Source organism: Filicampus tigris, chromosome 10, assembly GCF_054856515.1.
Source record: "Filicampus tigris isolate MCC_2025a chromosome 10, RoL_Ftig_1.0, whole genome shotgun sequence".
In the NCBI taxonomy this organism is placed as follows: Eukaryota; Metazoa; Chordata; class Actinopteri; order Syngnathiformes; family Syngnathidae; genus Filicampus; species Filicampus tigris.
In genome coordinates, this window is record NC_141226.1 from 15836227 (window position 1) to 15861021 (window position 24795).

The window sequence follows — 24795 nt, forward strand, 5'->3', positions numbered from 1 at the left end:
CGAATAAACTAAGAACGTGATTTTGGTTATTTTGGAAAACCATGGTAATTGGCTAGATAATTAAACTCTTACGCGCTATTTTTGTCGTCATTATATTTGTCCCAACAAATGTACGTTTAGTGTAACATAGTACCGGGCATTAGAAATTAACAAGAAACTGAAGCGATAACGATGGTCTAATAATGTTTTCCATGTTATGTATTTTCCATTCAGGCGTCCTGTGAGGACACCTCATGTTGATAACCGAGGGCCTTCCAAACACACTTCTACACAGACAAGTGAAGATGGCGGATGTGTTGAGTGTTCTTCGTCAGTATAATATCCAGAAAAAAGAAATCGTCGCAAAGGGAGATGAAGTTATATTTGGAGAGTTCTCCTGGCCGAAAAATGTCAAGACCAACTATATTATCTGGGGGTACGTCAGCGTTTGTTTTATTTCCCCATGTATTTTGCAGGCCTGCAGCTTATGTATCGTTTGTGCTATGAGTAAGGTATAGCTTGGTAGCTACTAGATGCTAACCTAACTCTTAAACTTCTATACTTCATGCACTTTGTGATAAGTTAATCGCTTTGCTTTGCATGTGTCCACGACCCCAAGGGCAACTTGTAATGATCTTTACGCGTGTATATATATGCGCATAATTTTATTGGTTTGCCAAGCAACACTAAACGTGATATGACGGCGTGTTGTCAAGTACAGTGGCAGTTATTTGTGTTTTTATGAGGACGTGTTTTAAAATCTCGGGTAATCATCTCGTTGTTGTCAATGTTTGTACTGCGAAAAAGCCAGCTGTTTATGTGTGGAAGCCTAACTGACCAAATGATACTTGATTATGCTGCAGTCGTTTGTAAGTGCCCTGTACAATGAATATTAAAGTTGCACCGTTGTAGCTTTGCGTAAATATTTACTGAACCGCGTCTGTGTTTTATCCTCCCAGAACTGGTAAAGAGGGCCAGCCCAAAGAATACTATACATTGGACTCTATTTTGTTCTTGCTTAACAATGTACACCTACCACATCCGTCCTATGTCCGAAGAGCTGCAGTAAGTACTTTAGAACACTGATGGTTTCGACTCTTTGTCACTCAACACATATCATGTTAAGGTGGAGGTTCTGTGCCATTTATTTATTGTTGTATTTATTTAACCTACATTCATCTGTAGATCTTAATCACTATTGGTTGTTAATGTGGTTTTTTTTCTTCCGTGGTTTTATAGACAGAGAACATCCCTGTCGTTCGAAGGCCTGATCGAAAGGGCTTGCTTTCGTACCTTAATGGCGAAAGTTGTAAGTAGCACCTGGGAAGTGACATATTGAACTTGTTTCACTTGATGATCCTGTCACTCAGTTTAATGTATACTCTGAGAAGGAATTGTAATCAAGTCTTTCAATGTTGTCTGTTCACAGCGACATCGACTAGTATTGACAGAAGTGCACCCATAGAAATTGGCCTGCAAAGGCCAACACAAGGTAAGTGCTCCATTTTTATGCATACCATTCGTAGCCAGTGGCAGTTTCATACCAAATACAGTAATAGGGGCCAAGCCCAACCGCAAAAAGTGAAAAACGCAAATAATTACTCCCCTCTAAACATTTTTACGTCATTTCCAACTCTTAAAACATCCTATAACATTGCTGTACCCTTAAAAAATAATGACACCTAAGCACGTAGAGTACAGTATACATGCATGTCCATACATGAATGACAAAGAGATGATTGCATATCAAAGCAGAGGAGTTACCGTACATCTCCTCTTCTTCCCTGGGCCCTTTAGGATGAGCTGTTTTGATTCTGATTTCTTTATGTGCTTGAGGAAAACAGTGAATGGGCAGCTGCTGTCACTTCTTCTTAAAACTAATGCAAAAAACTACCTTCTACTGTCTTCCTTATCAGCATTTCTTTCTTTATGTATCATAATTACTCCATGTAACACCTTAATGTTGGGGTACTCGAGGCGTTTTTTCCTTCTTTGCGCATATCTAAGAGGTCAGAATTTTCTTGGGGTGCTTTGGCTTTTTGCTAGAAGCCTGAGGAATATTACGACATTTGGGCTGTATTTAATTCAGTGAAAACTCGATAAAACTATGTTAACTCATTCAGTATCAGACTTTTTCAGACCCTCTGTGAAATGACATATGTATAAATATTTCATTGCGATAGAATGAGTTATAAACCTTGTCAGGTGACAACAAGTTTTAACCAGTAAAAACCCATACTGTAATTACAGTAAGGCTACTGTATTCTAGATTGATACCTTGCTCTGTTTATTTTAAGAGAATATGTCATATGCCACAAATGAAACCATCAGTGGAATTGAGGTTGTATTTTAAAATGACTTACCGCATCGCAATGTGGTCAAAGGTGGAGTCCTGGTCGGCTATTGCACCTCTTGATGATGTAACAAGTAAATTCTTGTTGTGGCGGATGCCGTGTGCCAAACTAGCCGCGGCAGCAAAACTAACGACATATGTCACACATTAGTTGCCATGACTACTACTTCTTTTTCTTCTTCTTTCAATTCTTCTACTTTCTTTTGGTGAATACTTTTGGTGCATTCTCCCCACCTTCTTTAGCTTGTAGCATTCTCCAAAAAGAAAAACTTTTCTGTAGTTACTAGTGAAAGTTTCAAACCAACTAGAACGTGTTGGCTGCCGTCAACACGATTATGGTACGGCGATTATGGTTACCTGTCCATGCTCTGCTGTACGTGGTCTCGTTTTTTTTTTAAAAAAATGAGTTTCCCCCAAAAAATACAACTTATAGTCCAGTGCTACTTTTTTTTCTCTTCACGATGCATTTTTTTTAAAGGTGAAACTTGTAGTCAGACGATATTTATTTTGTGGCTCAGTGCTTGATTGTTGAAAGCAGTATCATGATGCATGTTGTTCAAATATGTGCTGTCAAATCAGTTTGTACAGAAACAAATGCAAAGGGCCACATTGACAATGTTCTGATTTTTCTTAGTGAAAAGAGCTGCCGATGAGATATCTTCAGAAGCCAAGAAAACCAGGCATGAGGTGACTGTTTTTTTTGCTGATCGGAAGCCCCTTTCAAACAGAGAATCGCATAACTGGTACATTAGACACATAACGGGAGAGCCTGGGTTCATCATCCATTGCCTTGGACAAAGAATTCACCAAATCTGGACAATTCTCAGTCTGTGTCCGCATTCACGCAGTGACACATCTTTCCTCAATCAGATCGTGACGACGTCCTTGTTGCACCATACACAATCTTGCATACTAGTGTCAATTTCTAAACACCAGTCATAATGCACACTTTGTGACCTCTAGTCATAAGCACAACACTGTTTCATTTTTGTCTTCTGTGTTATCTTACCCTCACTTTCAGGATGAGGAACAGGTGCGTAAGGACAAGGAGCGTTTGGCTGCTCGTTTGGAGGGCCACAAAGAGGGTATTGTACAGACCGACCAGATCAGGTACTGTTTAACCATACAGTACATACTCTGTGTGGGAGAAATTCTGCAGGTCCTCAAACTATATGTTTCCTGCTCCTGCAGATCACTGTCTGAGGCCATGTCGGTGGAGAAGATTGCAGCCATTAAAGCCAAGATTATGGCCAAAAAGCGCTCCACCATCAAAACGGATCTGGATGATGACATAACTGTGAAACAGAGAAGTTTTGTGGATGCCGAAGTGGATGTTACTAGAGACATTGTTAGCAGGGAGAGGGTGTGGAGGACAAGGACAACCATTCTCCAGAGCACTGGAAAGGTCAAAGTCCATGCAAAGTTAATAGTATTATGCAGAGGTGGGCATTGCGTCTGAAGGAGCCGTCTGTCTGTGGTCCGTCACTGATGGACGCCCATTTTGCTGACAATAGATGGGAAACTTAAAAAAAAAGATGGGATAAGCCCAGACGGAAGTGGATTTTCGTCCGTCTGTGTAATCATCACTAACCTGGTTAAGTCCGAACGGACCTCACAGTCCATCATTAACAGACGCCCGTTTTGCTTACGAAAGACGGAAACGCGATCCAGACTGCATTGACTGCATGCAGACGTATGAAAGAATCATGAGTTAGGCTGGCTGTAGGGCAATAACTAATTGTGCACTAGAGGTAATAAAGTTGCTTTGAATACAGAGACAGTTTTACAGAGTAGTTCTTGTGAGTTAAGTTTCACATTTTTATTTTTGGATAGCTTTGATGTTTACTGACGGAAGCGTGGTTAAAATAACATGACGGACTGACCGACAAATGATTACAGTTTGGTTCGGCTTGAATAAAAATGACAGACGAGCAAACTTTAGTAAAATGCCCACCTCTGGTATTAAGTCAATTTGATGATTCTTTCCAAGTAATCTTTCTTTATATCCAACAAGACAGAATGTTTGGCCAACAGACACAAATTCACTTTCGCTGGTGTTGATTCATCTCGATCGATCAATCAAACAATCAATCAATCAATCAATCACACGTGAAATGGTATTGCACTCTGTAACTGCCTGTAGGTGCCATAGGATGGCGACAAAGCACCACTTTTGCTATGGCCAAACTAGATGAAGCGCCTCCAATCTCCTCAACATAGTTCCTTGGCAAAGATGCCACAATATGTTGTCAAAGCTATTCTTTTACATATGGCTTTCGCCTGCAAGAGCAGTGAATAGGTGAGCTTTCCACTAAAGAAAAAATCGATCCAATATGTGCTACTGTATGTATCAGTTCCCCTTTTTGCTGTTGACCAAATAAGCATCTGCATTTGTCCAAAATCTGAACATGCCACTACTCGTCTTTTGTAGAACTTCTCCAAGAACATCTTTGCCATTCTTCAGTCGGTGAAAGCCAGAGAAGAAGGACGAGCCCCAGAGCAAAGACCAGCACAGAATGCAACTCAAGTGGTAAGAACGTTTGCCTCATTTTGGGCAGTGTGCGTGAGTAAAATGGCGGCTCTTCACCCGGCCTACCTGCCAAGTGATGGGTGGAGACACTTTTTGTGGATGCGGTATTATTTAAATGAACCTGGATTTAGACTTCACAATCTTAACTCATTCACTGCCATTGACAAATTTACTTGTCTTTTCACAGTCCAGCTATTCAATCCCAGGAACATATTTATATATTTTTTCAAATTTTTTTCAAACGTTAGGGTAAAAGAAGGAATAAAAATGTCTGGCAGTGAATGAGTTAATAGCTTACATGCAAATACATTTTCAGAAATGGGCAGCTCGAAAGGTTCATTTGTTTGTGTAATTTCTCACTGGTAGGTGGGCAGGTGCTCCAGCAACTCAAATATTTGCATGCTAGCAACTATACTAGCTAAAAAAAAAATAATTTTCCATATGTCCCTTTTAATATTATGACACTATGGTTAATGACCGCTGATATTTTCCAGGACCCTTCGCTAAGGAACAAGCAGCCTGTGCCGGCAGCCTACAACAGATACGATCAGGAGAGATTCAAAGGAAAAGAGGGTGAGTGTGAACTTGTGCTCATTTCGCTTACTGGAATCCTAAAATAGTGCGGGCCAGTGATGCCGATTGCAATTGTCTGTTGTAGAAACTGAGGGTTTCAAAATTGACACGATGGGGACCTACCATGGAATGACTCTGAAGTCAGTGACGGTAAGATCTTCAAATCTAACTTTTCATGCAACAGGAGACCAAAACTGTTGAAACTGAAATTGTGATGTCCATGTTTAACTTACTAACTATACTGTGTCAGAATGGTTGCATGTGAACATATTTGAGCTTCACATGGTTAAAATCAGGCCTATTCAATGTGGATTGCCCGCACTGCTAGAGATACACGATACTGGAAAAATATGTGATATGATTGTTGAATATAGTGATGTCGTATTATTGTGATATTTAACACGTACCTAACGAAATTACATTTTTGTTACCTAATGAAAGAATTTCCTTTTCATGCAGCAAAATAAGCAGTCAAAATGTGTATTGGTTTTCTCAACTTGTTTTATTTTGAGTATGTTTTTGTACTGAAACTCTTAATGGCTTTTTAGCATAAAACTTGCAAATACAGCACTATAGCCATGACGTTTACCCTAATTCAATGTTAACTTTAAACACAATCAATGTGCAGAGGACACTCAATGTGTGTTCATGTAATTGCCTGGGGATGCAAATGGAACAAATCTGGTTCATTGGCCCATATAAGCGTTAACATAGAATGACGGATTCCTTTCTTTGATACATTTGATTTATCTACTGGTAAACATTTACATTACATTGTTATTTATAGGCTTGCGCTGGCTAAAATGAAGGGCCATAGTTGTTGGGTACGTGCGTGACTTCTCTCATCAAAAAAACGACACTATTGATTTATGACCTCGTTAAATGCAACCATCAGGGAACAAGCTTGCTTATCACCAAATAATTTACACTTGTTGAACTTTGAATTTGACGTTATGACGTTTGGTTGTGTCACAATTGCTAACCTGTATGTCGCGCTCTTAGCTGTCTCAACTCTTTGACGATGCCGCTTAGTGAGGAGGCTTATTTATTTCAGGCAAAGCAGACTTATTTAAGGAGTATATCCTTTTGGCTATTAGGCAAGATATTTGCACATTTGGATTATTTTGTAGCTTTGTGACCTATAAATGTTCAGAAAATAATAAAACCGATCTTTTTTTCACCCGAAACCGGATCAGCTGAAAGTCAGGTGATCAGCCCCTATCGATATTTCTTATCATAGCCCAAATATAAGCCATCCAAAGATGCAGCTGTTCACATCTGTTTGTGCGCGCGGTCAAGTTTGCGCCCGTTTTTGCGCATTTGCAAAGCTTAATAAATCGAGTCCGGAAAAGCTAAATGCTTGAGTGGGTATGGTACAGGTTATCCCAGTTAAAAATGAAGCACTGGATTGATGACTGAAGTTATTACAGTTTGGCATTTGGAAACAAATCTTTCAAAATATGGGAGACATTGATAACATTTCCAGTGCATAGAAATATTAATTCAAAAAATAACAAAAAAAGAGGTTTCGCCTTCGGTCATTACCTTTCTGAAAATGAACACTTTATTGATTTGCAATAATGCTTATCCTGTTCAATAAACATGACAATATTACATACATTAAAACTGCAGTTACATTATTGTGGAAAGGACCAATCCGCAGGAATCCCGGAAAGGAACTTTACTGTAATGTTGTCAAATTCCTCTCGCAAACCTGGAAACAATACAATACACGCATCTATTCAGCACCTTAAAAAAATGTGATCAGCCGAGTGATAGGAAAGTAAGATTAAATCCGTTATTACTGGATTGTGCTTAAATAGTTTGAAAGTGTTGTACACATTGTCTTGTTGCTGTGCTGTGTCCTCCAATATTGAATTATTTCCCAGGGCTTTAAGCCATGTGACGTTATCAGATTGTTGTACTTGCATCCTTTGAAGGGCACCCGCCAGTGGTTGAACAGCAAAACATTGCGTTGTTCGACGGGCTCCAACCCAAGCTTGGCCAGGCACAGTCCCACATGCACATCCTCCAGGTGCAGCTGGCGTACGCTCGCCGATGTTGTGTAAATTTTGGGAGCCAAGTCTCCAGAGAGCACATAGCCGGTCCCGGAGCAGAAGGTGGGATACGTCTCCTCTGGGTACTCCTCTTTGGAAATGTACCACTTGCTCCGTTTGTCCCGGATGGGCGAACCGTTGCGGATGACTTTTCCTGTAAAGTAGTTCCTCTTGGGCTCCCGCTCTGGTCCGAGCAGCTTCAGAATCAGGTTCTCTGTGTTGATAAACATGTCACTGTCCGTCTTCATGACGTAGCTGGCCCGTGGGCAGTATCGCGACGCCCAGTGCAGGCCCATCAAGGTCTTCAGGGTCAGGTTGTTGTATGAATCCAAGAAGTCCTGCTGGATGATGTCGCGATGTTTTTGACTCTCTTCCCGGAGCATCCTTTGCTGTTGACTCCCCACCGCCCCCTCACGCGTCCCCAGCAGAAAGATTCGGACGACCGCCACACCTCGTATCAAACTCTCGTTCCCCCAGGTGTGTCGTATTGCGTCCCTTGCTTCCACCTGCAAAGCCTCTGTAGGTATTATGAACACAAGAAATGGTGCCGCGAGACTCTCTCGACATTTGTCCGGTTCGTTGATGATGTAAGGGAAAAGACCCTGGATGTCAGCGCCATTCAAGTCCCCCACCTCACTTTGGTTATTCTTGGCTTGCTTAGCTTTTTCCAAAGCTGTGTCATTTTTCAAAAAGGTGTTTTCTTCGCCTTTGAATGTCATCCTGATGGACATGTTTGTGTTTGCTATTGATTTGTCTGTATGAAGTCCTTCAGCTTTGGACAGCCCTGAATTGCCTGCTGCGATGTTTGGCCGAATGTGATGGAGCAGAAAGATCAGCAGCGCCACCATTGAGAGGGAAAATGACAGTTTGGCTATCTGCGTACAACAATGGCGTCTTTTCAACTGCATGGCTCTTGCTTAAATCGCTCTTGAAGGTCATAGAATTGTTTTGTGTTGACATAGTCAAGGGATTGTCATCCTTTATCTGGCTTTCCAGTTTCAAGTTAAAGGTGAAAATCTGGTGGTAACCTAGGAGACAAGGGAGAAAATAGAATGTGTTGAAGCCTTTTGCTTACATGGCATATGCACATTTTTTTTGTCAGTGTTCAAAAATGGAATCGCCATCTTTTGAATATCATTACAAAGTTATACTAAAGAAACTAGACTCCTGCATGTTTCAAAATAAAAATTAAAAAATTTAGTAGGGGGCTGCAGGCTTTTATGTGGACAAGGGGCCACATCTCCCAAGAATACCACAGGATGTGAGCAAATGTAGCATGCGAGCAGAAATTTCACCAACGAATATTGAGATGTTGCTTTTCAATGGTTTTGGGCGGATTTAACAAAGATACAATATTGTGTCAAAGTTTTGGCCGTTAGATTTTAGTGTTACTTCAATCTGCTTAATAGAGTACACAAACAAGACATGTGTTTACAGCATTATTTTCATTATTTCATATGCAATGTTATTAAAAGTGCTGTTCTTGATTGGCATGATCAGTACAGTATGTTTTTTTCAGTTGTTTACTTTTCCAACTTGACGCCAACACCCGCCACCGCCAGCATTTTTGTTTTATTATTGGGATTAAAATATGAAGGCAGGTTTGATATCAAGCTTGCTCATGCTCAACATTTTTGCTGATTGAATTTGAAGGGGGGAAAAAAAACAATACATGTTAGCTGATACCGTAGACGTCAATAGTCAGTCTCACAAAGATGAGTGTACCTACCATGAAAGGGTATTGTCTTATCTGGTATTGTTTTTATGGTCTCAACAACCGCCTCACTGTTTGACTGGTTGCCTGCAATCTGTCAGAAATCAGCCATGTCTACACGGTAATTGGTATAAACTGCGCAACAATTTCGACGTCTTCCTCCTATTCTCAAGTGATTGTATACCGTGTACACTTGTTTCAGTTTTCATGAAGGAAATGGTTGAAATATTTGAGGTCCACGAAAGACATTTCCATTCAAAAGAATGGTACGTTTCCTGAAGATGGATTTTTCTCAGACAACACATTGTCAGGATAGGACAAAGATTAGTCCCACTTCAGGATGCTTCTTTTTTCAGTTTCAATTACCTGGAAGTTAAATTTTGCTTACATTTCTAGTATCTAATCCATTAACCTTATATCACATTTAATGACAACGACAATATGATGTTTTGGGTGATTTTTTTTCAGGAAGGGGCATCTGCTCGGAAGGCCCAGACCCCTGCACTACAGCCTGTCCCGCGCCCAGGTGAGTTCAACAATGTGAAGCAACAGCTTGTTGCTTAGGATGATGATTGCCTGTCGCTTTTTCAACTTTCTATTTTCCTATGTATCACATTTTAATCGATTCGCAAAGCAACCTATCGATACCTTTGATACTTTAGTCTTTTGAACGGTAATATACAGTATATAATTAACAGGAACATGGTGGAAAGTAACAAAACTATTGAGCTTTTGTCCAAATGGTATGTGGTTGGTGGGAATTCTTTTTTTTCATCCCTAGGGTAGGTGCTTAAAGCGGAAATCAACTCAAACATATTTTCTCAAGAATATGTTCCCAGCAGGCCCACTAGTTGAAACGTGGCATTCTGATTAATTTTGCGTTTGTGGAATATAAATTAAGCAGCAAAATTCACTCGTTTTTAGCCATCTCTGGGGGCGGCCATTTTGTCTTTTGTCGACTGAAAATGACATCGCAACTGCTCACAACGACCAATCACGGCTGAACGGTTTTCTGAATCTGAGCCGTGATTGGTCTTTGTGAGCAGTTGTGATGTCATTTTCAGTCGACAGAAGACAAAATGGCCGCCTCCAGAGATGGCTAAAAGAAGTGGATTAACGCTTATTCCAGAAACGCAACATTTATCAGAATGCCCTGTTTCAACTAGTGGGCTTGCGTAGAACATATTCTTGAAAAAGAAATGTTAGCGTTGACAACCCACTTTAAGGCATGCCATCTGTGCCATCATTAACATGCCATCATGCATCTGTTTCTGTGTGTCTTCTAGTTTCACAAGCCAGACCGCCACCGAATCAGAAAAAGGGTAAGCCTTAACTCAACATTGTCAGTGCACTACAGGAATCTACTTTAGTGTTCGCGGTTGACTATTCACAAATTCAGCCATTCACTTGTTTTCTGTGGAACCCATCCCCAGCTATTTGCTGAAAAACCAACCCATTTGAGCTTCCTTGCTCTTTGTGAAATGTACTTTGATACAACTAAAGCCCTGTTTGTTGGGGAATTGGGTTCAATCAATTTCATTGAAGTGATACATAGCTACATTTCTAGCAGTATTAGAGGCAAGTTTGGGAGGGGCCAAGCTTAATCTTGTCAGCCATTAGTCCTAACAGTTTTGTTGCAAAATGAGTTTAAAATAATACAAACCGTTTTAAGATCATAGTTTGTGGTATATGTACAGTTTCAACTATTAAGAGAGGAAATTATCGATTACTCGTATCTCATTGCATTGCTAACAACGATTCTAATATGCAATATTAAGAGCACAATTCAATGAACAAAATCAAATTCAAATGAAAATTAATTTCTCGGAGTAGTAATGTAAAATTATGTCGGTAGTCACACCTCACAAAAACAGCATAGGGATCATCGTACATGTTATATTGTTCATTATTAGTACCTTACCCGACCTAATGTCTGGAAATATGGCGAAACATTTATAAAACAAATCATCCTCCTGATTTCAAAACTACAAAAAAGAACAATGAGAGAATTATCAATCAATCGAATTCTACCAAACCAAGAAATTCACTATTTATAAAACTGAACACTCTGAAATTCTATGTCCTAGTTGAGTTCACTACAGCACAATGTCCAAAGTATGCAATACTGCCACAATACTCAAAAGCTGTTCGAAATTAGCGAGAGTCGCCCACTGCCCGAAGACAGCTGGGATAGGCTCCAGAACCCCCGCGACCCTTGTGAGGATAAGCGGCTTGGATAATGGATGGATGTAATAAAAATTGCATGTGTGAGTATGAGCATGCAATGATATAAATGTGCCAGGGCGTGTGCTTATGTACCCATGTACAAATGCTGTCGGCATATATATATATATATAGGGTGACATGACAATCGTATTCTCCTCACAGGGTCGCGCACACCCATCATCATCATCCCGGCCGCCACCACCTCACTCGTCACAATGCTAAATGCCAAGGATCTGCTGCAGGATCTCAAGTACGTTTCCCAAATCGCGTTAGCAGCTTTCAGTGAGGTGCCGGGGCTCTCATGTGATCTCTGCCTCCCACCAGGTTTGTCACATCTGACGAGAAGAAGAAGCAAGGCATCCAGCGCGACAACGAGGTTCTTCTTCAGAGGCGCAAGGACCAGATCCAACCTGGTGGCAACACGCTCTCCGTCACCGTCCCCTACAGAGTCATCGACCAGCCTCTCAAGCTAGCACCGCAGGACTGGTAAGATGTTGTTACACTTATACTGAGACTCTGTAACTGGGTAAGGTTAAATCATGATTTCATATTTCATCATTATTTAAGCCTTTAGCCCATTAAAGCCGGGAGAGCTTTTGCGTGTTTCTCTCTTTAAAGCCGGGAGAGCATATACTTCATTTTCTTTTCTTTTTTTTTTTTTTTTTTTTTTTTTTTTTAAATCCAATTCTCGTTTTCTTAGCCAATGAAATGCATCAGAATATACATGTAACGGTGTCGTGAGTCATCGGCGGATATCCGGAATTTTTCGTGGAGTTATGGATCGCGGGAGCTCTGCTATAAGTCACGGCAGTGATATAGACGACGCGCTTGCGGACGTTAAAGCCGTGAAATCAGCCAAATGTGATATATGGTTAGAGATATACGTTCGTAGACAATAACGATTTCAATGTCTTTGTAAGAGAATACAGCACTTCAGGATTATGTTTTTCATTTAAATACCTTTTCCCCTGCACTACAGGGACCGAGTGGTGGCTGTGTTTGTGCAGGGTCCTGCCTGGCAGTTTAAGGGCTGGCCCTGGCTACTGCCTGATGGCTCTCCTGTCGACATCTTCGCCAAGAGTAAGTGATAAACCGTCTGATTTCGTTGCAAGGACTGCGGAAGCTTCCCATCCTCAAACTCAATATGGACGTGTTGCCCTCAGTTCGAGCCTTTCACCTGAAATATGACGAGGCCAAGACGGACCCCAATGTGCAGAAGTGGGACGTGACGGTCCTGGAGCTGAGCCGCCACCGGCGCCATCTGGACCGGCCCGTCTTCCTGCGCTTTTGGGAAACCCTGGACAGGTACCAAGCATTTGACAAACGCCTTCTTTGTGGAAATGATGATTATCTATTGATTTATCAACAAGCTATAGGTTAGCTGCATAACCTATCAATATTTTCAGAAAAGTGTGTTATGACATATCCTTCAAAACAATGCATACTTATGGGGCCCAGGGTTTTAATGGTTTAGGATTTTTCATTGTAGTTAGGTTTTTATTTGATTTTGACTTTAGTTTTTTAAAATTCAGTTGGTCTTATGAGTTTTTTAGAGGCAAGTTTGTTAGTTTTCATTTTTTTGAAAATGCTTCGTTTTAGTTTAGTTTTTATTCGTTCTAGTAGTAGTTTTTTTTTTTTTTGTTTTTTAAATGAATGGAGTGCAAAATAACGCCCAAAAAAAGTCACTAACTCCAATTTTCAAATAACTGACCTTTCTTCTTCTGTAGCTATTAGGGGTATAATGGAGGCTGATCAAATCAATTTTTCCGGGATTCCTGCTGGATGGGAGTCAACGCGACTTTTAATCACGAGATTGGGACGGCATATGATAAAAAAAATTCACGGGAGCCAGATTATTTAGTAGTAGAAAAAAACACCTTGGAGAATCCATGAGGAAGACAAACTTTATTTTTGTTTGTTTGTTTTTTATATAGCTGGCCTCCAAAATGGGTACGGTACCGGAGTGGGAGTCAGTCTGAATAGGAACCGGATGGGATGGAAATTGGTTTCAACCGGGAACGGCACAGGATTCTTTTTCATTTTTATTTATTTGTTTATTTTTTTAACTATGGTCCGGGACAGGACAGTATGGAATTTTTTGTGTGAGAGTGGGACAAGATGGAGTGAAAATCCACTCCAGTGTCGCCCTCTAGGGTGTGCCAAAAAACGTTTTGAAGCAGAAAACACCGTGCGTCGCGCTTCACAGTGGGTTATTCAAATGTCGGAGCATCTCTGTCCTCTCATTCATGCAAACGGGTTATTCAGAATATTTCAGAAATCTGATTTTTGACCTTAAACCGAATATTGACTGCATGTAAACGTAGTCACTATGGTGCTGGGGACAAAATGGCGGAAGAGGCACGGGCGTCGTAAAGTCGAAACGTCGTAGGTCTTATACGTCGTAAGTCTAGGACTTCCCGTCTACGTACAACATATAACGTGGCGGTTATATTTAATTGCCCTTTGGATTTTGAGGGCGATCCTTGGAAAATGTTCTCCCTTGGACCCAAAAAGTTTGATACCCCAGCAATGGTACCAAGTGTGCATCAGTTATTTTGAGACACTCCAAACTCTTGTCAGCAGTAAACCTGGTGACTCACACTCACAAGCGTTTCTTGTCTTTTCTCTTTGTTTTCCAGATACATGGTGAAACACAAATCTCACCTCAGGTTTTAAACTCGGATCGCAACGGCCAAATCCCGGTCAAACCTCCGGCCATGTTACTCTACTCCGCTCGGCTCCTCTCCACCCTTGTTGAGCGGCCCTCCCATATTCCAACGTGATGCTTCTAGGAGAGGAATAATGGAGCCCCCAGGGGATTTCCTGGCAACTTGTAATGCAAATGTTCACTAAGAGGAGATTTAGGGGGTGGGGGCAGTGTCGGAATTGTTTTTTAATGTTCCGACGTAGGCAAACACGCAACTCTCTTTTCTATCTTAAAGATGACATATTGTGGAAAAGCAAGACATTTAAAGCAGCAAGTTTGGTCTCAGTGAAGAGGAATTGTGTGACTCAACCTTTGACGAAATCACGATTGCCTTTGCATTTGTGAGTGTGTGTTGCGGTTTGATGTATATACATGCTAAAATCCTATGGAGCCAAAGCGCTTTGGAAAAGAGATGAACGGATTTAATACTTTAGAAGGCTCTTGTCAGCTCCGTTATGGACACACTGTTTTTGAGATACTCTGCCATACAATGACCCCGTTCCAAGCTTCAGTTTCTTTTGTTGATGTTGTCCTAGAGCCAGGGGAAATATGGTTTCTGAAGTGAAAAGACAATAAAGCCTATAAGAAACATACCTGTGTGCTGCCGTTTGTTTATGAACTGCGCAGTATTTACCAGGGAGAAAACAACAGGCCGACTCGTCAGCCATCAGCTTTAATTTAAGTTTCTGTCAAAGCATCCGAATATCAATGGATTCATTTTGAGTTCAAAAACTAATCAACTGCAATCACAAATTGAAGCACACAAAAGACAAATGTGAAAGTTTGCTCTGACCATCTCGTTCCGGTGGTTCACCTCTTGACTGGAGTTAACTTGAAGCATTTATTTTAGGAAGGAATAACACTACCATGCTGCAAAACCACTCCCATTTTGTAATTGATGCAGTTGTAGCTGTTCAACACATATGACTATTTTAAAGTTGGGGCTATTGGGATTTCATATGGACTGAAATATATCCCACTTGAAACTGAAAAATCTAAAATCTCCACACAGATTCAGTATGCTTGACTTTTCACATTCACCATGAATCTAAAATGCTCAGTAATATACCCCTTACAGGTGAATTTAATTTGACCTCCAAACTTTCTAAATTCCTCGTTGCTTATCTTGCTATTTTGTAACTTGGTAGAGCTGAATGACAAAATTCAGTTTCAGTTAGAATTGTTAACTGTCCTTTGTGCAGTTGATGTTTTGTCACAAGTCTCTGCACTACCTCGCCATTGCAAGGCTTTAAACAGGATGTTCTCAGAGACAAGTGACCACTCGTGTTTAGAGCAGATGTGCCCAAATTTGCTCATGAAGAGCCTCTAGCCAGCCTGACTCAGATGTTTCCCCCCTCCAACACACCTGATTCAAATGATCAGCTCATCTGCAAGCTTTGCAGACGCCTAATAAATCCCGATTATTTGAATTTATAACTGGCTGAATAGGGGCTCTCAGTGACCAGATTTGGGCACACCTGGTTTTAAGTGTCATCAACAGTTGTAGTAGAGATACAAATGGATTAGAAGAATCACAAAAAGGCATAGAAGTGGGTATATTTGGAATTTTTCATGGAGCGGACACCTGTTGCCAATTTTACCGTTCAGCCACGTGTTGGCCAAAAGTACTGAAACACTGACCAGTTGGACGTGCATTCTGAAGGTCAGATTAAGTTCACCTGCTAAGGTCACAGTGCATTTGAACTTCATCCTGAAATGTCACCCCGTAAGTAGTGACGGGAAAACGAAGCTTCAAAATGCTTCACGAACCAGTTGTTCTATTTCTTTGACTCCAATAGATGGCACTCATGGTTTAGGAAATGGCAAGTCAGTGTGCTTTCAGCCCTATGTTGAACTGCGAGTGCCATCTTGAGGCTCAATAAACACAACAACTGGTTCATGAAGCTTCTTGAAGCTTCATTCTCCCATCACTACTAGAAAGTGCATTCTGGTATTTTTTTTTTTAAATATAAATGCCACAAATAAGAACAGTGCATTGAAAACAAATTTGCAGTGCTAGCTAGTATGACCTTTGGTTTTTTTTTAAATCAGCTGTAACTAATTGAGTGGATCCGGTTCCATAGCAATAGTTTATTGCATAAAAGACCATTTATGATGGGAAAATACATAAAATCCACTGACCCAACATCTGTTTTTGGCTTGTGACAAGTTTGCCTTGTCTTGTGTTGCTGGCAAGACACTTAATGACTGCAGGCCTCCAGTCAAGTGTTGACTGGCTGTATTGTCCTCATGTGATGATGATAGGAACACAAAAACGAGCAACCTAATGGCACGAAATACTTTGTACATACTGCTCATTTGATTACGTATGCTTGCACAATCGAATGAGGTCCAGTACACTAGCTGTTTCATAAATGTACCTAGCCAGTGAGGCAGGCTATTTAAAAGCTGTTTATATTCTGCAGTGTCGTATAGCTGATGTTTTTAATATTTTGGGTTATCTTATGAGAGGAGCAAAATAACTACAAACGATTCTGTTTATGGTCCAGTTCATATATTATTCGTATTTTACTTTGCATTTTGTTATTATTGTTACTCACTTATTTATTATTTATTTTCTTAGTTATTATTACAACATGAGTGAGCAGACATTGCAACATTGCGGAATGTCCCAAATAAGCCAATCAGTATCATTTTCTTTCCAGGTCAAGGTCGCCTAAATGCCGCAATCACGAAAGACATCAAATAGTGTGAATCCGGAAAGTATTTACAGCGTTTCACATTTTTAAACATTTTGTTGTTACAACCATATTCCGAAACCGATTTGATTCATTTATTTTCCTCAAAATTCTAGACAGTAAACATCCATTACACTGGCTTGTTTTTAGATGAATGCTGACATATGTTGCCAGTGTTTAAAATTCAGGTTAAAAATCAAAAATTTTAACGCCATAAATATCACTTCAGTTATATCGATTCTACTAAGGAAGGTGTAGGATCCATTTCAGAACAGTATGTTCGTTTGCTGCCTGCCAACTCCCTCCAAATAACGCCCCTCCCTAAACACCACTAGGTGGCAGTATTGCTCTGAAACTCTTCATTCCCTCGCCATTACGTCTGTAAAATGTCGTCGAAGGTTGGGAAATTTCACTTCATTTTTAGGTGGTGTAATGTTAAAATGTCCCTTGAACAATTAAACATGACCTGTACATAGTGGTCCTCAAGTAGTCCTCCTATTTTAGTGCGTTGATGTGTTTATTATTTCAGATTGGGGGGCACTGTTTTGTGTATATTTAATGTATTTGTGATTTGAATTATTCCTAGAGTTAGCAATATAATGCATTTTCAAATTACATCCACAACAACAAACATAATATTACCTCTAAATAGTAATGCAGTTCTTCATTGGCCCCCGTTAGATGCATTAATCGGGTTTTGCTCGATATCCTTTCAATTTTCGTGGCCATTTTTGGCCACAAGCAAACACAAAAATCTCCCCTTCATTGCGAGTTCCGGGTTCGCGGTCCTACTATTTTGCGGATTTATTTTTGTACACTTTGTAACTGTTTTGGTCGGCCTTCCATTTATTTGGAGTGCAATTTCCACTCTCGACCGCTAATGGTGGCACACTATTTTATTAGGTTCATTTTATAATAAACAGAGATATCATTACACTGTTTGTTCACAGTATACATTGCTCTTGCTTTCTCTCAATATGTTAAATGGGTTTAAATGTGTTTGTATTATTTTAAAAGTGTGTTTAAAGACCTCAAAAAATGTATGTGCCGTAAACGCTATAAAAACGTACCTATTGGAGTATTTAAATAGTGCAATCAAGGGTACTGCAAGAAATTATCCAATTTTATTTGATTCATCCCAAAATTATCACTAATTAATTACAAATATACAGCATGTATTTACCCATTTATACCAGCCAAGTGTTGTGAAAGACAGGACAATTCAATGCTCTTCCATTAGATGGCAGAACAATGAACACGTGTTGCCACTCGTGGCTTTCTGTTCAACTAAACCAGCCGAGATTTCGCACCAAATAAATTTGTGAGTAAATTGAGACAATAAGTTTTGGAGAATTGTTTTGTTTCTGTGGTGTGCCCTGAGATTTTATAACGCTAAATAGATGCCTTTATTGGCTCAATTAAGGGTGGCTGCAGACAAAAGTTTGACTTTTGAGACGCTCTTAAACCAAATTGTACCACTTGTACTGTTCAGCTTCGGATCATCCACAGTATGTGAACATAAATCAAAGTTGAAATCATGAAAAGTGTCCTTCTTTCCACTTTGGAGTCTCACTCTTCAAAACAAACATCAAAATGTCCCACGCAGAGGAGCTCTGTATTTGTTTTTTGAGTGGGTGATGGGGCAACTGAACAATTATTAACCGATCCCGATCTGATCGAGAGGATTTGCTCAACTTTGTCAGAGAATATTACAATTCCTGGCAAAATGTTTCTCAGGTGTCTTGCATTTGTCCTTGTCTTGTCTTATCCTGGAGAACTTCATGGTATGCCGCGTTCATTCTGATGCTGTTGGCCAAACAACAGACATGACTGCAGCCTCTTGCTTTATATGACATTTTTTTCGTTTGTTTTTGTTTTTTCAGCTCAAAGCCCAGCAGAGCCCTGTGCTGCTCCCATTCTAGATGGAGGTTTTCTAGTGCCTGAACAAGAAACCTATTTGCATGAAAGTAGTCTCACATATGCTTGCAGCGCTGGACAGAAACCAGCAGTGGAGGGCTGGTGGGCCACCAGCGTATGCCTGAATGGTTTATGGTCTCATGCGCCACAATGTATTGGTGAGTATAATGTAGGCAGTAAGTTAGCCTGAACTATTTTGAATATGAGGAGCAGTGTTGGCATCTCTACCGTGAGAACAAAACAGTCAGTAGCAATTGTTGTGTTGAATTCAATGCCTTACCAGTATGTAGTTTGGTTGCTTCTTCTTTTTTTCCAAGCTGGAGTTTGGCATCAAATCACCTCATTTAACTTGCTGCTTGCAAAAAATGCTTACATTGTATGACTACTGCGATACCCTGGGTCACCTCGACTAGTATTAGCAGAAACGTTATCTCATAGGACACCGTAATGATGACATCAAATTTTGGGGGGGAAGGTTTGATAATGTTGTTCACCTCGACAGTAGGATTGATTCTTGTTTTGTGTGCGTCACTTAGACATTTAGAGATGTTCAACTTTTGTTGAGATGTTCAACTTTTGTTGTTGAATCATATGAGAACAAAGTTCTAAATATTGCATGTTTTAATCTGGGAAAGTCACTGTAATTCTCAAAAGATGTAATCTGTAAAAGAACAAAGATGAATTTAGTTGGGATAAAAAGTTATATTTTTCCAAGATAAAGTCCAATGATCAATTCATAGTACATATTATATATATATATATGTATGTATATATATATATATATATATATATATATATATATATATATATATATATATATATATATATATATATTTATATTACAAATAGTAAAAAAAGAAAATAAGAAATATGAATATGCGAATGAGCGCCAAACTGCGAATAAGCGGGGATCAACTTCGGTTTTAATTTGTAATATCACTAATCACCACAAGATGGCGGACTTGTCTTAGTTGCGCTTACACTGGATCTTATACCGCCCTATACTACAATGTGAGTAGGCCTAATATTTTTCTGTGTTTTCATTTGGAATGATAAGCAGTATAAACATAGAACCATAATATGCCACCTCAATAATGTTAAAATTTTGAGGCACTCAATTTATGTGAGGAAAGAAAATGTACAAAATTAGTTAATGTTGGTTTCTTGTTCAGCAGTTTTGTGCCATCCTTCAAAAGTCATTTTTATCCGAGGGAGTACTTTGCACAGGATTTTGTTGTTGTTTCTGTTTGTTTGTTTTTTTACTGTCTGTGGCTATTTTTGTCAAATCCTTTGTTGTTGGGTTAGGATAGGGGACCTTTTTTTTACAAATACATTGAAAAATGCATGATCAAAAATGAAATATATTAAGAGCATGTATTTTGCACTGATGAAAATCCTCTTCCAGCATTTAAGTTGCCCAGCCCTGTTCTATAGGTCCCAAGCTAGAATTATATTATGCTTCATGTTGTTGATGTGGTTGTGGTTTTATAACTAGCCACATAAATAATTAACATTTGTTCTTTCTACACATGCACTTCTTGAAAAGAAAAAAAATTGAATTTTGCTTTCCTCAGATGAAAACGCCTGCTTTACACCAGACATTCCCAATGGAAAATACAATGAAAGTCCCGAAGGCTTATGGTACAAAGAAGGATCAGTCATTAGGATAAAGTGTGATGAAGGATACAAACACAAAGGTTGGGGAGCAACAGCCACATGTAGAAAGGCAGCCTGGTCCGCTTTGCCGCTTTGTGAACGTGAGTCCCATCACATTGACAAACTAAGTACGTCCATTTATACCTTACTTGCTAATGCAATATTTCATTTACTTCTTTACAGCAAGTGAAACATCTTGTAATGAGCCGCCTAACATCCCACACGCTGTTATGCTTCACAAGTACCAGGACATATTTGCGGCAGACTCTGAGGTTCGCTATGAATGTGAAGACGGATACAGTGTTGAGGGCGCAAGCGCCAAGAAATCTGTCATTTGTGTTGCTGGGTCTTGGACACAAGCTCCAAGCTGCAGTAAGTTTAAAAATTGTCCTAAGATACAGCCATAATATTCAGGCTTTCTCAACCCTTTTTCATTTTTTTAAAGCAATACCCAAACCAGCTCCTGGAGATGATGGAGACACATCGGGTGGCATTACAAAACCTGTTGATGAAAGTAGGTTATTAACACAACATAATAAATTATTACATTGATTATACACAAAATTGAATGTATAAAATGAACATTTTTTCACTTTTCTGTCAGGTAGAGGAAGGGGGCGGGGTGGTGGCACTACTGTTGCCAATACTGGTGACCATACCAGTACTGGTGTTTCTGCAAGTGAAACAGGTGGGCAACAGGAAACATTCTGTTGCAAATATGTACACTGAAAAAAAATGCTGTGCATCATTAACTCCATTTTATTTCCTCAAGTGGTTGCTCAAAATAAAATCCTCTGAATCCAGATACATCTACTTTAAAAATGTGTCTGGATACAGATGATTATAGTTCATGCAACTACTTGACAAACTAAAAAAATGACTAAATTCGACCATATTTTTTTTCAGTGTAGGTGGAAATTGTTTAGATCAGCGTTTTGCCACCTTTATTGGCAGCCACATTGAAAAAAACATTTTTGGTGAATTTACTCAATTTTTTTTTTGTCAAGTGGTTGCACTAAATAAAATCATCTGGATCTAATCAATTTTTTAAAGTAGACTATAAATCTACTGAAAGAGGAAGTCATCACAAACCATTTTTTTTCCATAATATGTTCTATGCAGGACAACAAACGTATTTTCCGGACTATAAGTCGCATTTTCCCATAGTTTGGCCGGGGGTGCGACTTATACTCTGGAGCGACTTATGTGTGAAATTATTAACATATTATATTGTATGTCTTTCCTTTTCAACGTCAGCAAACAATACACCAAACAACCACAGGAGGGCGTTCTAAGGCTGCATATAAACCTGCATTACATATTGACTTTACAACGGGCAGAATAACATGTATAGTGTATACCATTTCACATCTTATTGTAACCCACATAGAGAAACATAAAATGTGACTTATACTCAAGTGCGACTTATATATGTTTTGTTCTTCTTTATTATGCATTTTATGGCTGGTGCGACATTTTCTTTTTTTCCCTGATCAAGGATCTGTAACCACTTCTGACAAGACCGAGGGCACAACACCTCCCCTGGTCACAGCGGGTAAATAATTCATATTGATATACTGTACAAAGCTAAATGTTCTGTTCAGGAATGCAAGTGAATAACAATAATTTGGCATCTTTATCAAGAAATGTTGTTAAACACTGACACTTCATGGATAACAATAATATGTTGATTTTAGCTTTTTTTTTTTTTTTTTTAAATGTTTTCAGCTATTATCTTCCAACAGAACTAGATCTCAGAATTCACTTTGTAGGATCTTTAAAATGCAAACGTTGGCTGATGGTGACTTGCCACTTAGTACTTTTTTTTTTTAAAACCCAAGGGGAAGTTTTTTAGGTTTTAGACAACTTCAACATTCTAAATTACAGATTTTCTTCTCTTTTTTTTTTCAGTTGAAAACTGTGGATCGTACCCAAAAGTTCCAAACGGTGATGTTGTGCGAAAAAGAACAAAGTCGTTAAGATATGCATGCAATGGTTTTTACAAAAGGGTCGGTCCGGAAACAGTGGTGTGCTACACTAATGGGACTTGGTCAGAAGTACCTACGTGCAAAGGTAAGCCAACTAACCTCTACTTTGACAAAGTAATGCTTGTACTATAAATGAATAATGCAAAGAGAAACAGGTTAGGAACATAGTACATGAATGGTCAAGCGGTGCAAAGGATAAAATTCCAAATGTCATTGACTTTGATTGGAATGTTTTTCGTAATTGTTTAAAATGCAATATTTCTAAAGGATAAGATCATTACCAGTAGCTACTTTACTTACAGCCCTTGTATAAATAACTGAAATTGACACACTGTGTCCTTCTTTACGTATTGCAGAAGCATTTTGTCAAATGGACCTTGACGAGTACACAAATTACAATTTCCAAGAATCTGGAACAATAATTCTAAAAGCACAAGAAACCAGGAGAATTCAGTGTATCTGGCCTGAATTCACCAGCCGAGTTACGTGCACTAAAGGAAAAATTACAGTTACCCAATGTAAGTGAAGTACACACAATGTCCCTTAATTAGCCAGTATCAGATACACAATTGAATTCTTAATTGCATTCTTCTATTGCTTAGGTTGTCATAACATGGACCACTATTATGTAAGTGTTATTATGAGACCTTTTTTTTTTTAAATTTTGTTTCATGTTTTATACATAATCATCCATTATTAAATGATGATAAGTATGATGATAAGCATTTTCCGGTGAGATGACTAACTTATTTTCTCTATTACATGATGGAAACAGAACAGGTGCAACTAACTGATGGTCATCCCTTGGGAAACTGTTTCCACATGAAGACAACAGTGCAGAAACAAACACTTTCACCATATATTGTCATTAAAAAAAAAAAAAAAAAGATTTCCTTTATATTGTCTGTAAGATTTTTAAAAAAAGAAGTTCATAACAATTTTAATTTGCCTCACAGTTCTGAGCTGCAGGGATTGAATCTCGGCTCCGGCATTGTTTACCGAGTGGCGAGAGTATTGTTAAATGGTGATGTGGCGAAAAAAACTTGCTTTGAAAAATACTTCTTGCCATTTGGGAAATCCAGTTTAAAAAAAAAAAAAAAAACAACAACAAAAGAAAAGGTTGTTTCCCTGTTCTTCACTCCGATCCGTTTGGGACAAATACACTCGCGAGGCTGTCATGATTCTCGGTGAGCAGTGAAAATTATGTCATTATATAAACATTTCTAAAATTAGACAATAAATATGAAATTGAAATGAAAGTAATAAACCACCAATGCACAAAAAACGTTGCAGGCAAATTCTGCATTTTCAATGAATAACCTGTCAACTTTGTGCACAGAAAACATCCTCAATTTCCTCTCGAGACCCGATCGTCGTTTATTGACTATGGGGTTGTAGTGCTTAGCCTCTGTCTCCTCTGTTGCCGTGGATACGCTATTCCTATGGCAACTTCAGTGGCTCAATCCACATTGTAAAAGAATGCGAACACTTCATCAAATTCTTCAAGTAAAAAAAAACATCGGCTGCTGTGCTCAAACGCTAATATTGTCATGCACCCACTGGGCACAGCATTAGGTACACTTGCACAAACCAAAAGCTGAGTCAAATGTAACGCTTCCATCCGGATCCTGATAGTCTAGTGAAGAGTTAGGCGCTAGGGTGCCACCGCACCACTCAGCTGTGTCACCTTGAATAAGACAAAGATCAAATGAATGAAAATGATACATGAAAGTAAAAGCATTTAAGAATATATATATATAAATCAATTTCTGGATGAACAGGATAAATGGTATACAGTATAGTTATCAATGAGTGCACTTTGTGATCATTTACATTTACATACATATATATACATATATATATATATATATATATATATATATATATACACATATATTAGATATACTCAGCTACACTTTTGTTTTTGCTCCCATTTTTTACGAGATGAACTTTCTCCACATACACAATATCACCATTCCTCTCAAATATTGTTCAGAAACCAGTCTAAATCTGCGATAGCGAGCGCTTCTCCTTTGCCGAGATAATCCATCCCACCTCACAGTTGTGCCATATCAAGATGCTGATACCCGATGTCCTGTGCTTGCACAGCTGCACATTCAAAACTTTCATAATTTTAAATGACCACGGGTGGACGGGTGTTTGCCCGTCATTTTATTCGCACCTCCAGCTATGAATAATTATATCGACGAATCATTCCATTTCATAATTATGCCACTTGTGTATAAATAGTTTTACCAACATCTTCTATTTGTGGTACATGAAAAACACACCATGTGACCCGATGATAAGAGTGTAAACAGGAGCCATCTGATGGCATCGCTAGGATAAAGAAATCTGTTCACGGCTTGACTTGAGAGTCGCCGGGGCTTTCCATC

The 24795-nt window shown here is 39.2% G+C and overlaps 3 protein-coding genes across 3 annotated transcripts; 2 read left to right on the forward strand and 1 right to left on the reverse strand.

Moving 5' to 3' along the window:
• Nucleotides 1-236: 236 nt before the first annotated feature.
• On the forward strand, nucleotides 237-14730 carry cdc73 (cell division cycle 73, Paf1/RNA polymerase II complex component, homolog (S. cerevisiae)). The gene is made up of 17 exons (XM_086042762.1): nucleotides 237-415; nucleotides 939-1044; nucleotides 1219-1288; nucleotides 1409-1471; nucleotides 2967-3019; nucleotides 3354-3442; nucleotides 3524-3737; nucleotides 4764-4862; nucleotides 5357-5435; nucleotides 5521-5585; nucleotides 9675-9732; nucleotides 10493-10528; nucleotides 11595-11682; nucleotides 11757-11918; nucleotides 12412-12512; nucleotides 12596-12737; nucleotides 14072-14730. The coding sequence occupies exons 1-17, from the start codon at nucleotides 285-287 to the stop codon at nucleotides 14106-14108; spliced, it is 1593 nt and encodes a 530-aa protein (XP_085898888.1). The 5' UTR covers nucleotides 237-284; the 3' UTR covers nucleotides 14109-14730.
• Nucleotides 6969-19193, reverse strand: LOC147141047 (beta-1,3-galactosyltransferase 2). The gene is made up of 2 exons (XM_086042764.1): nucleotides 19036-19193; nucleotides 6969-8520 (listed from the first exon to the last, which is right to left on the reverse strand). The coding sequence occupies exon 2, from the start codon at nucleotides 8398-8400 to the stop codon at nucleotides 7237-7239; it is 1164 nt and encodes a 387-aa protein (XP_085898890.1). The 5' UTR covers nucleotides 8401-8520; nucleotides 19036-19193; the 3' UTR covers nucleotides 6969-7236.
• On the forward strand, nucleotides 18456-23297 carry LOC147141048 (complement factor H-related protein 1-like). The gene is made up of 11 exons (XM_086042763.1): nucleotides 18456-18622; nucleotides 18722-18913; nucleotides 20330-20512; nucleotides 20595-20783; nucleotides 20857-20925; nucleotides 21016-21099; nucleotides 21910-21966; nucleotides 22323-22484; nucleotides 22756-22917; nucleotides 23002-23027; nucleotides 23175-23297. The coding sequence occupies exons 1-11, from the start codon at nucleotides 18565-18567 to the stop codon at nucleotides 23187-23189; spliced, it is 1197 nt and encodes a 398-aa protein (XP_085898889.1). The 5' UTR covers nucleotides 18456-18564; the 3' UTR covers nucleotides 23190-23297.
• Nucleotides 23298-24795: the final 1498 nt, after the last annotated feature.

Excerpts from the sequence above, each read along its gene's own strand:
- LOC147141048 (XM_086042763.1), top strand. The coding sequence starts at position 18,565 with ATGTTTCTCAGGTGTCTTGCATTTGTCCTTGTCTTGTCTTATCCTGGA. Across the intron at positions 18,623-18,721 it reads TTATCCTGGAGAACTTCATG|CTCAAAGCCCAGCAGAGCCC; the intron begins GTATGCCGCGTT and ends TTGTTTTTTCAG. Across the intron at positions 20,926-21,015 it reads TACAAAACCTGTTGATGAAA|GTAGAGGAAGGGGGCGGGGT; the intron begins GTAGGTTATTAA and ends CTTTTCTGTCAG.
- cdc73 (XM_086042762.1), top strand. The coding sequence starts at position 285 with ATGGCGGATGTGTTGAGTGTTCTTCGTCAGTATAATATCCAGAAAAAA. Across the intron at positions 11,919-12,411 it reads AAGCTAGCACCGCAGGACTG|GGACCGAGTGGTGGCTGTGT; the intron begins GTAAGATGTTGT and ends CCTGCACTACAG. Across the intron at positions 12,513-12,595 it reads TGTCGACATCTTCGCCAAGA|TTCGAGCCTTTCACCTGAAA; the intron begins GTAAGTGATAAA and ends TGTTGCCCTCAG.
- LOC147141047 (XM_086042764.1), bottom strand. The coding sequence starts at position 8,400 with ATGCAGTTGAAAAGACGCCATTGTTGTACGCAGATAGCCAAACTGTCA.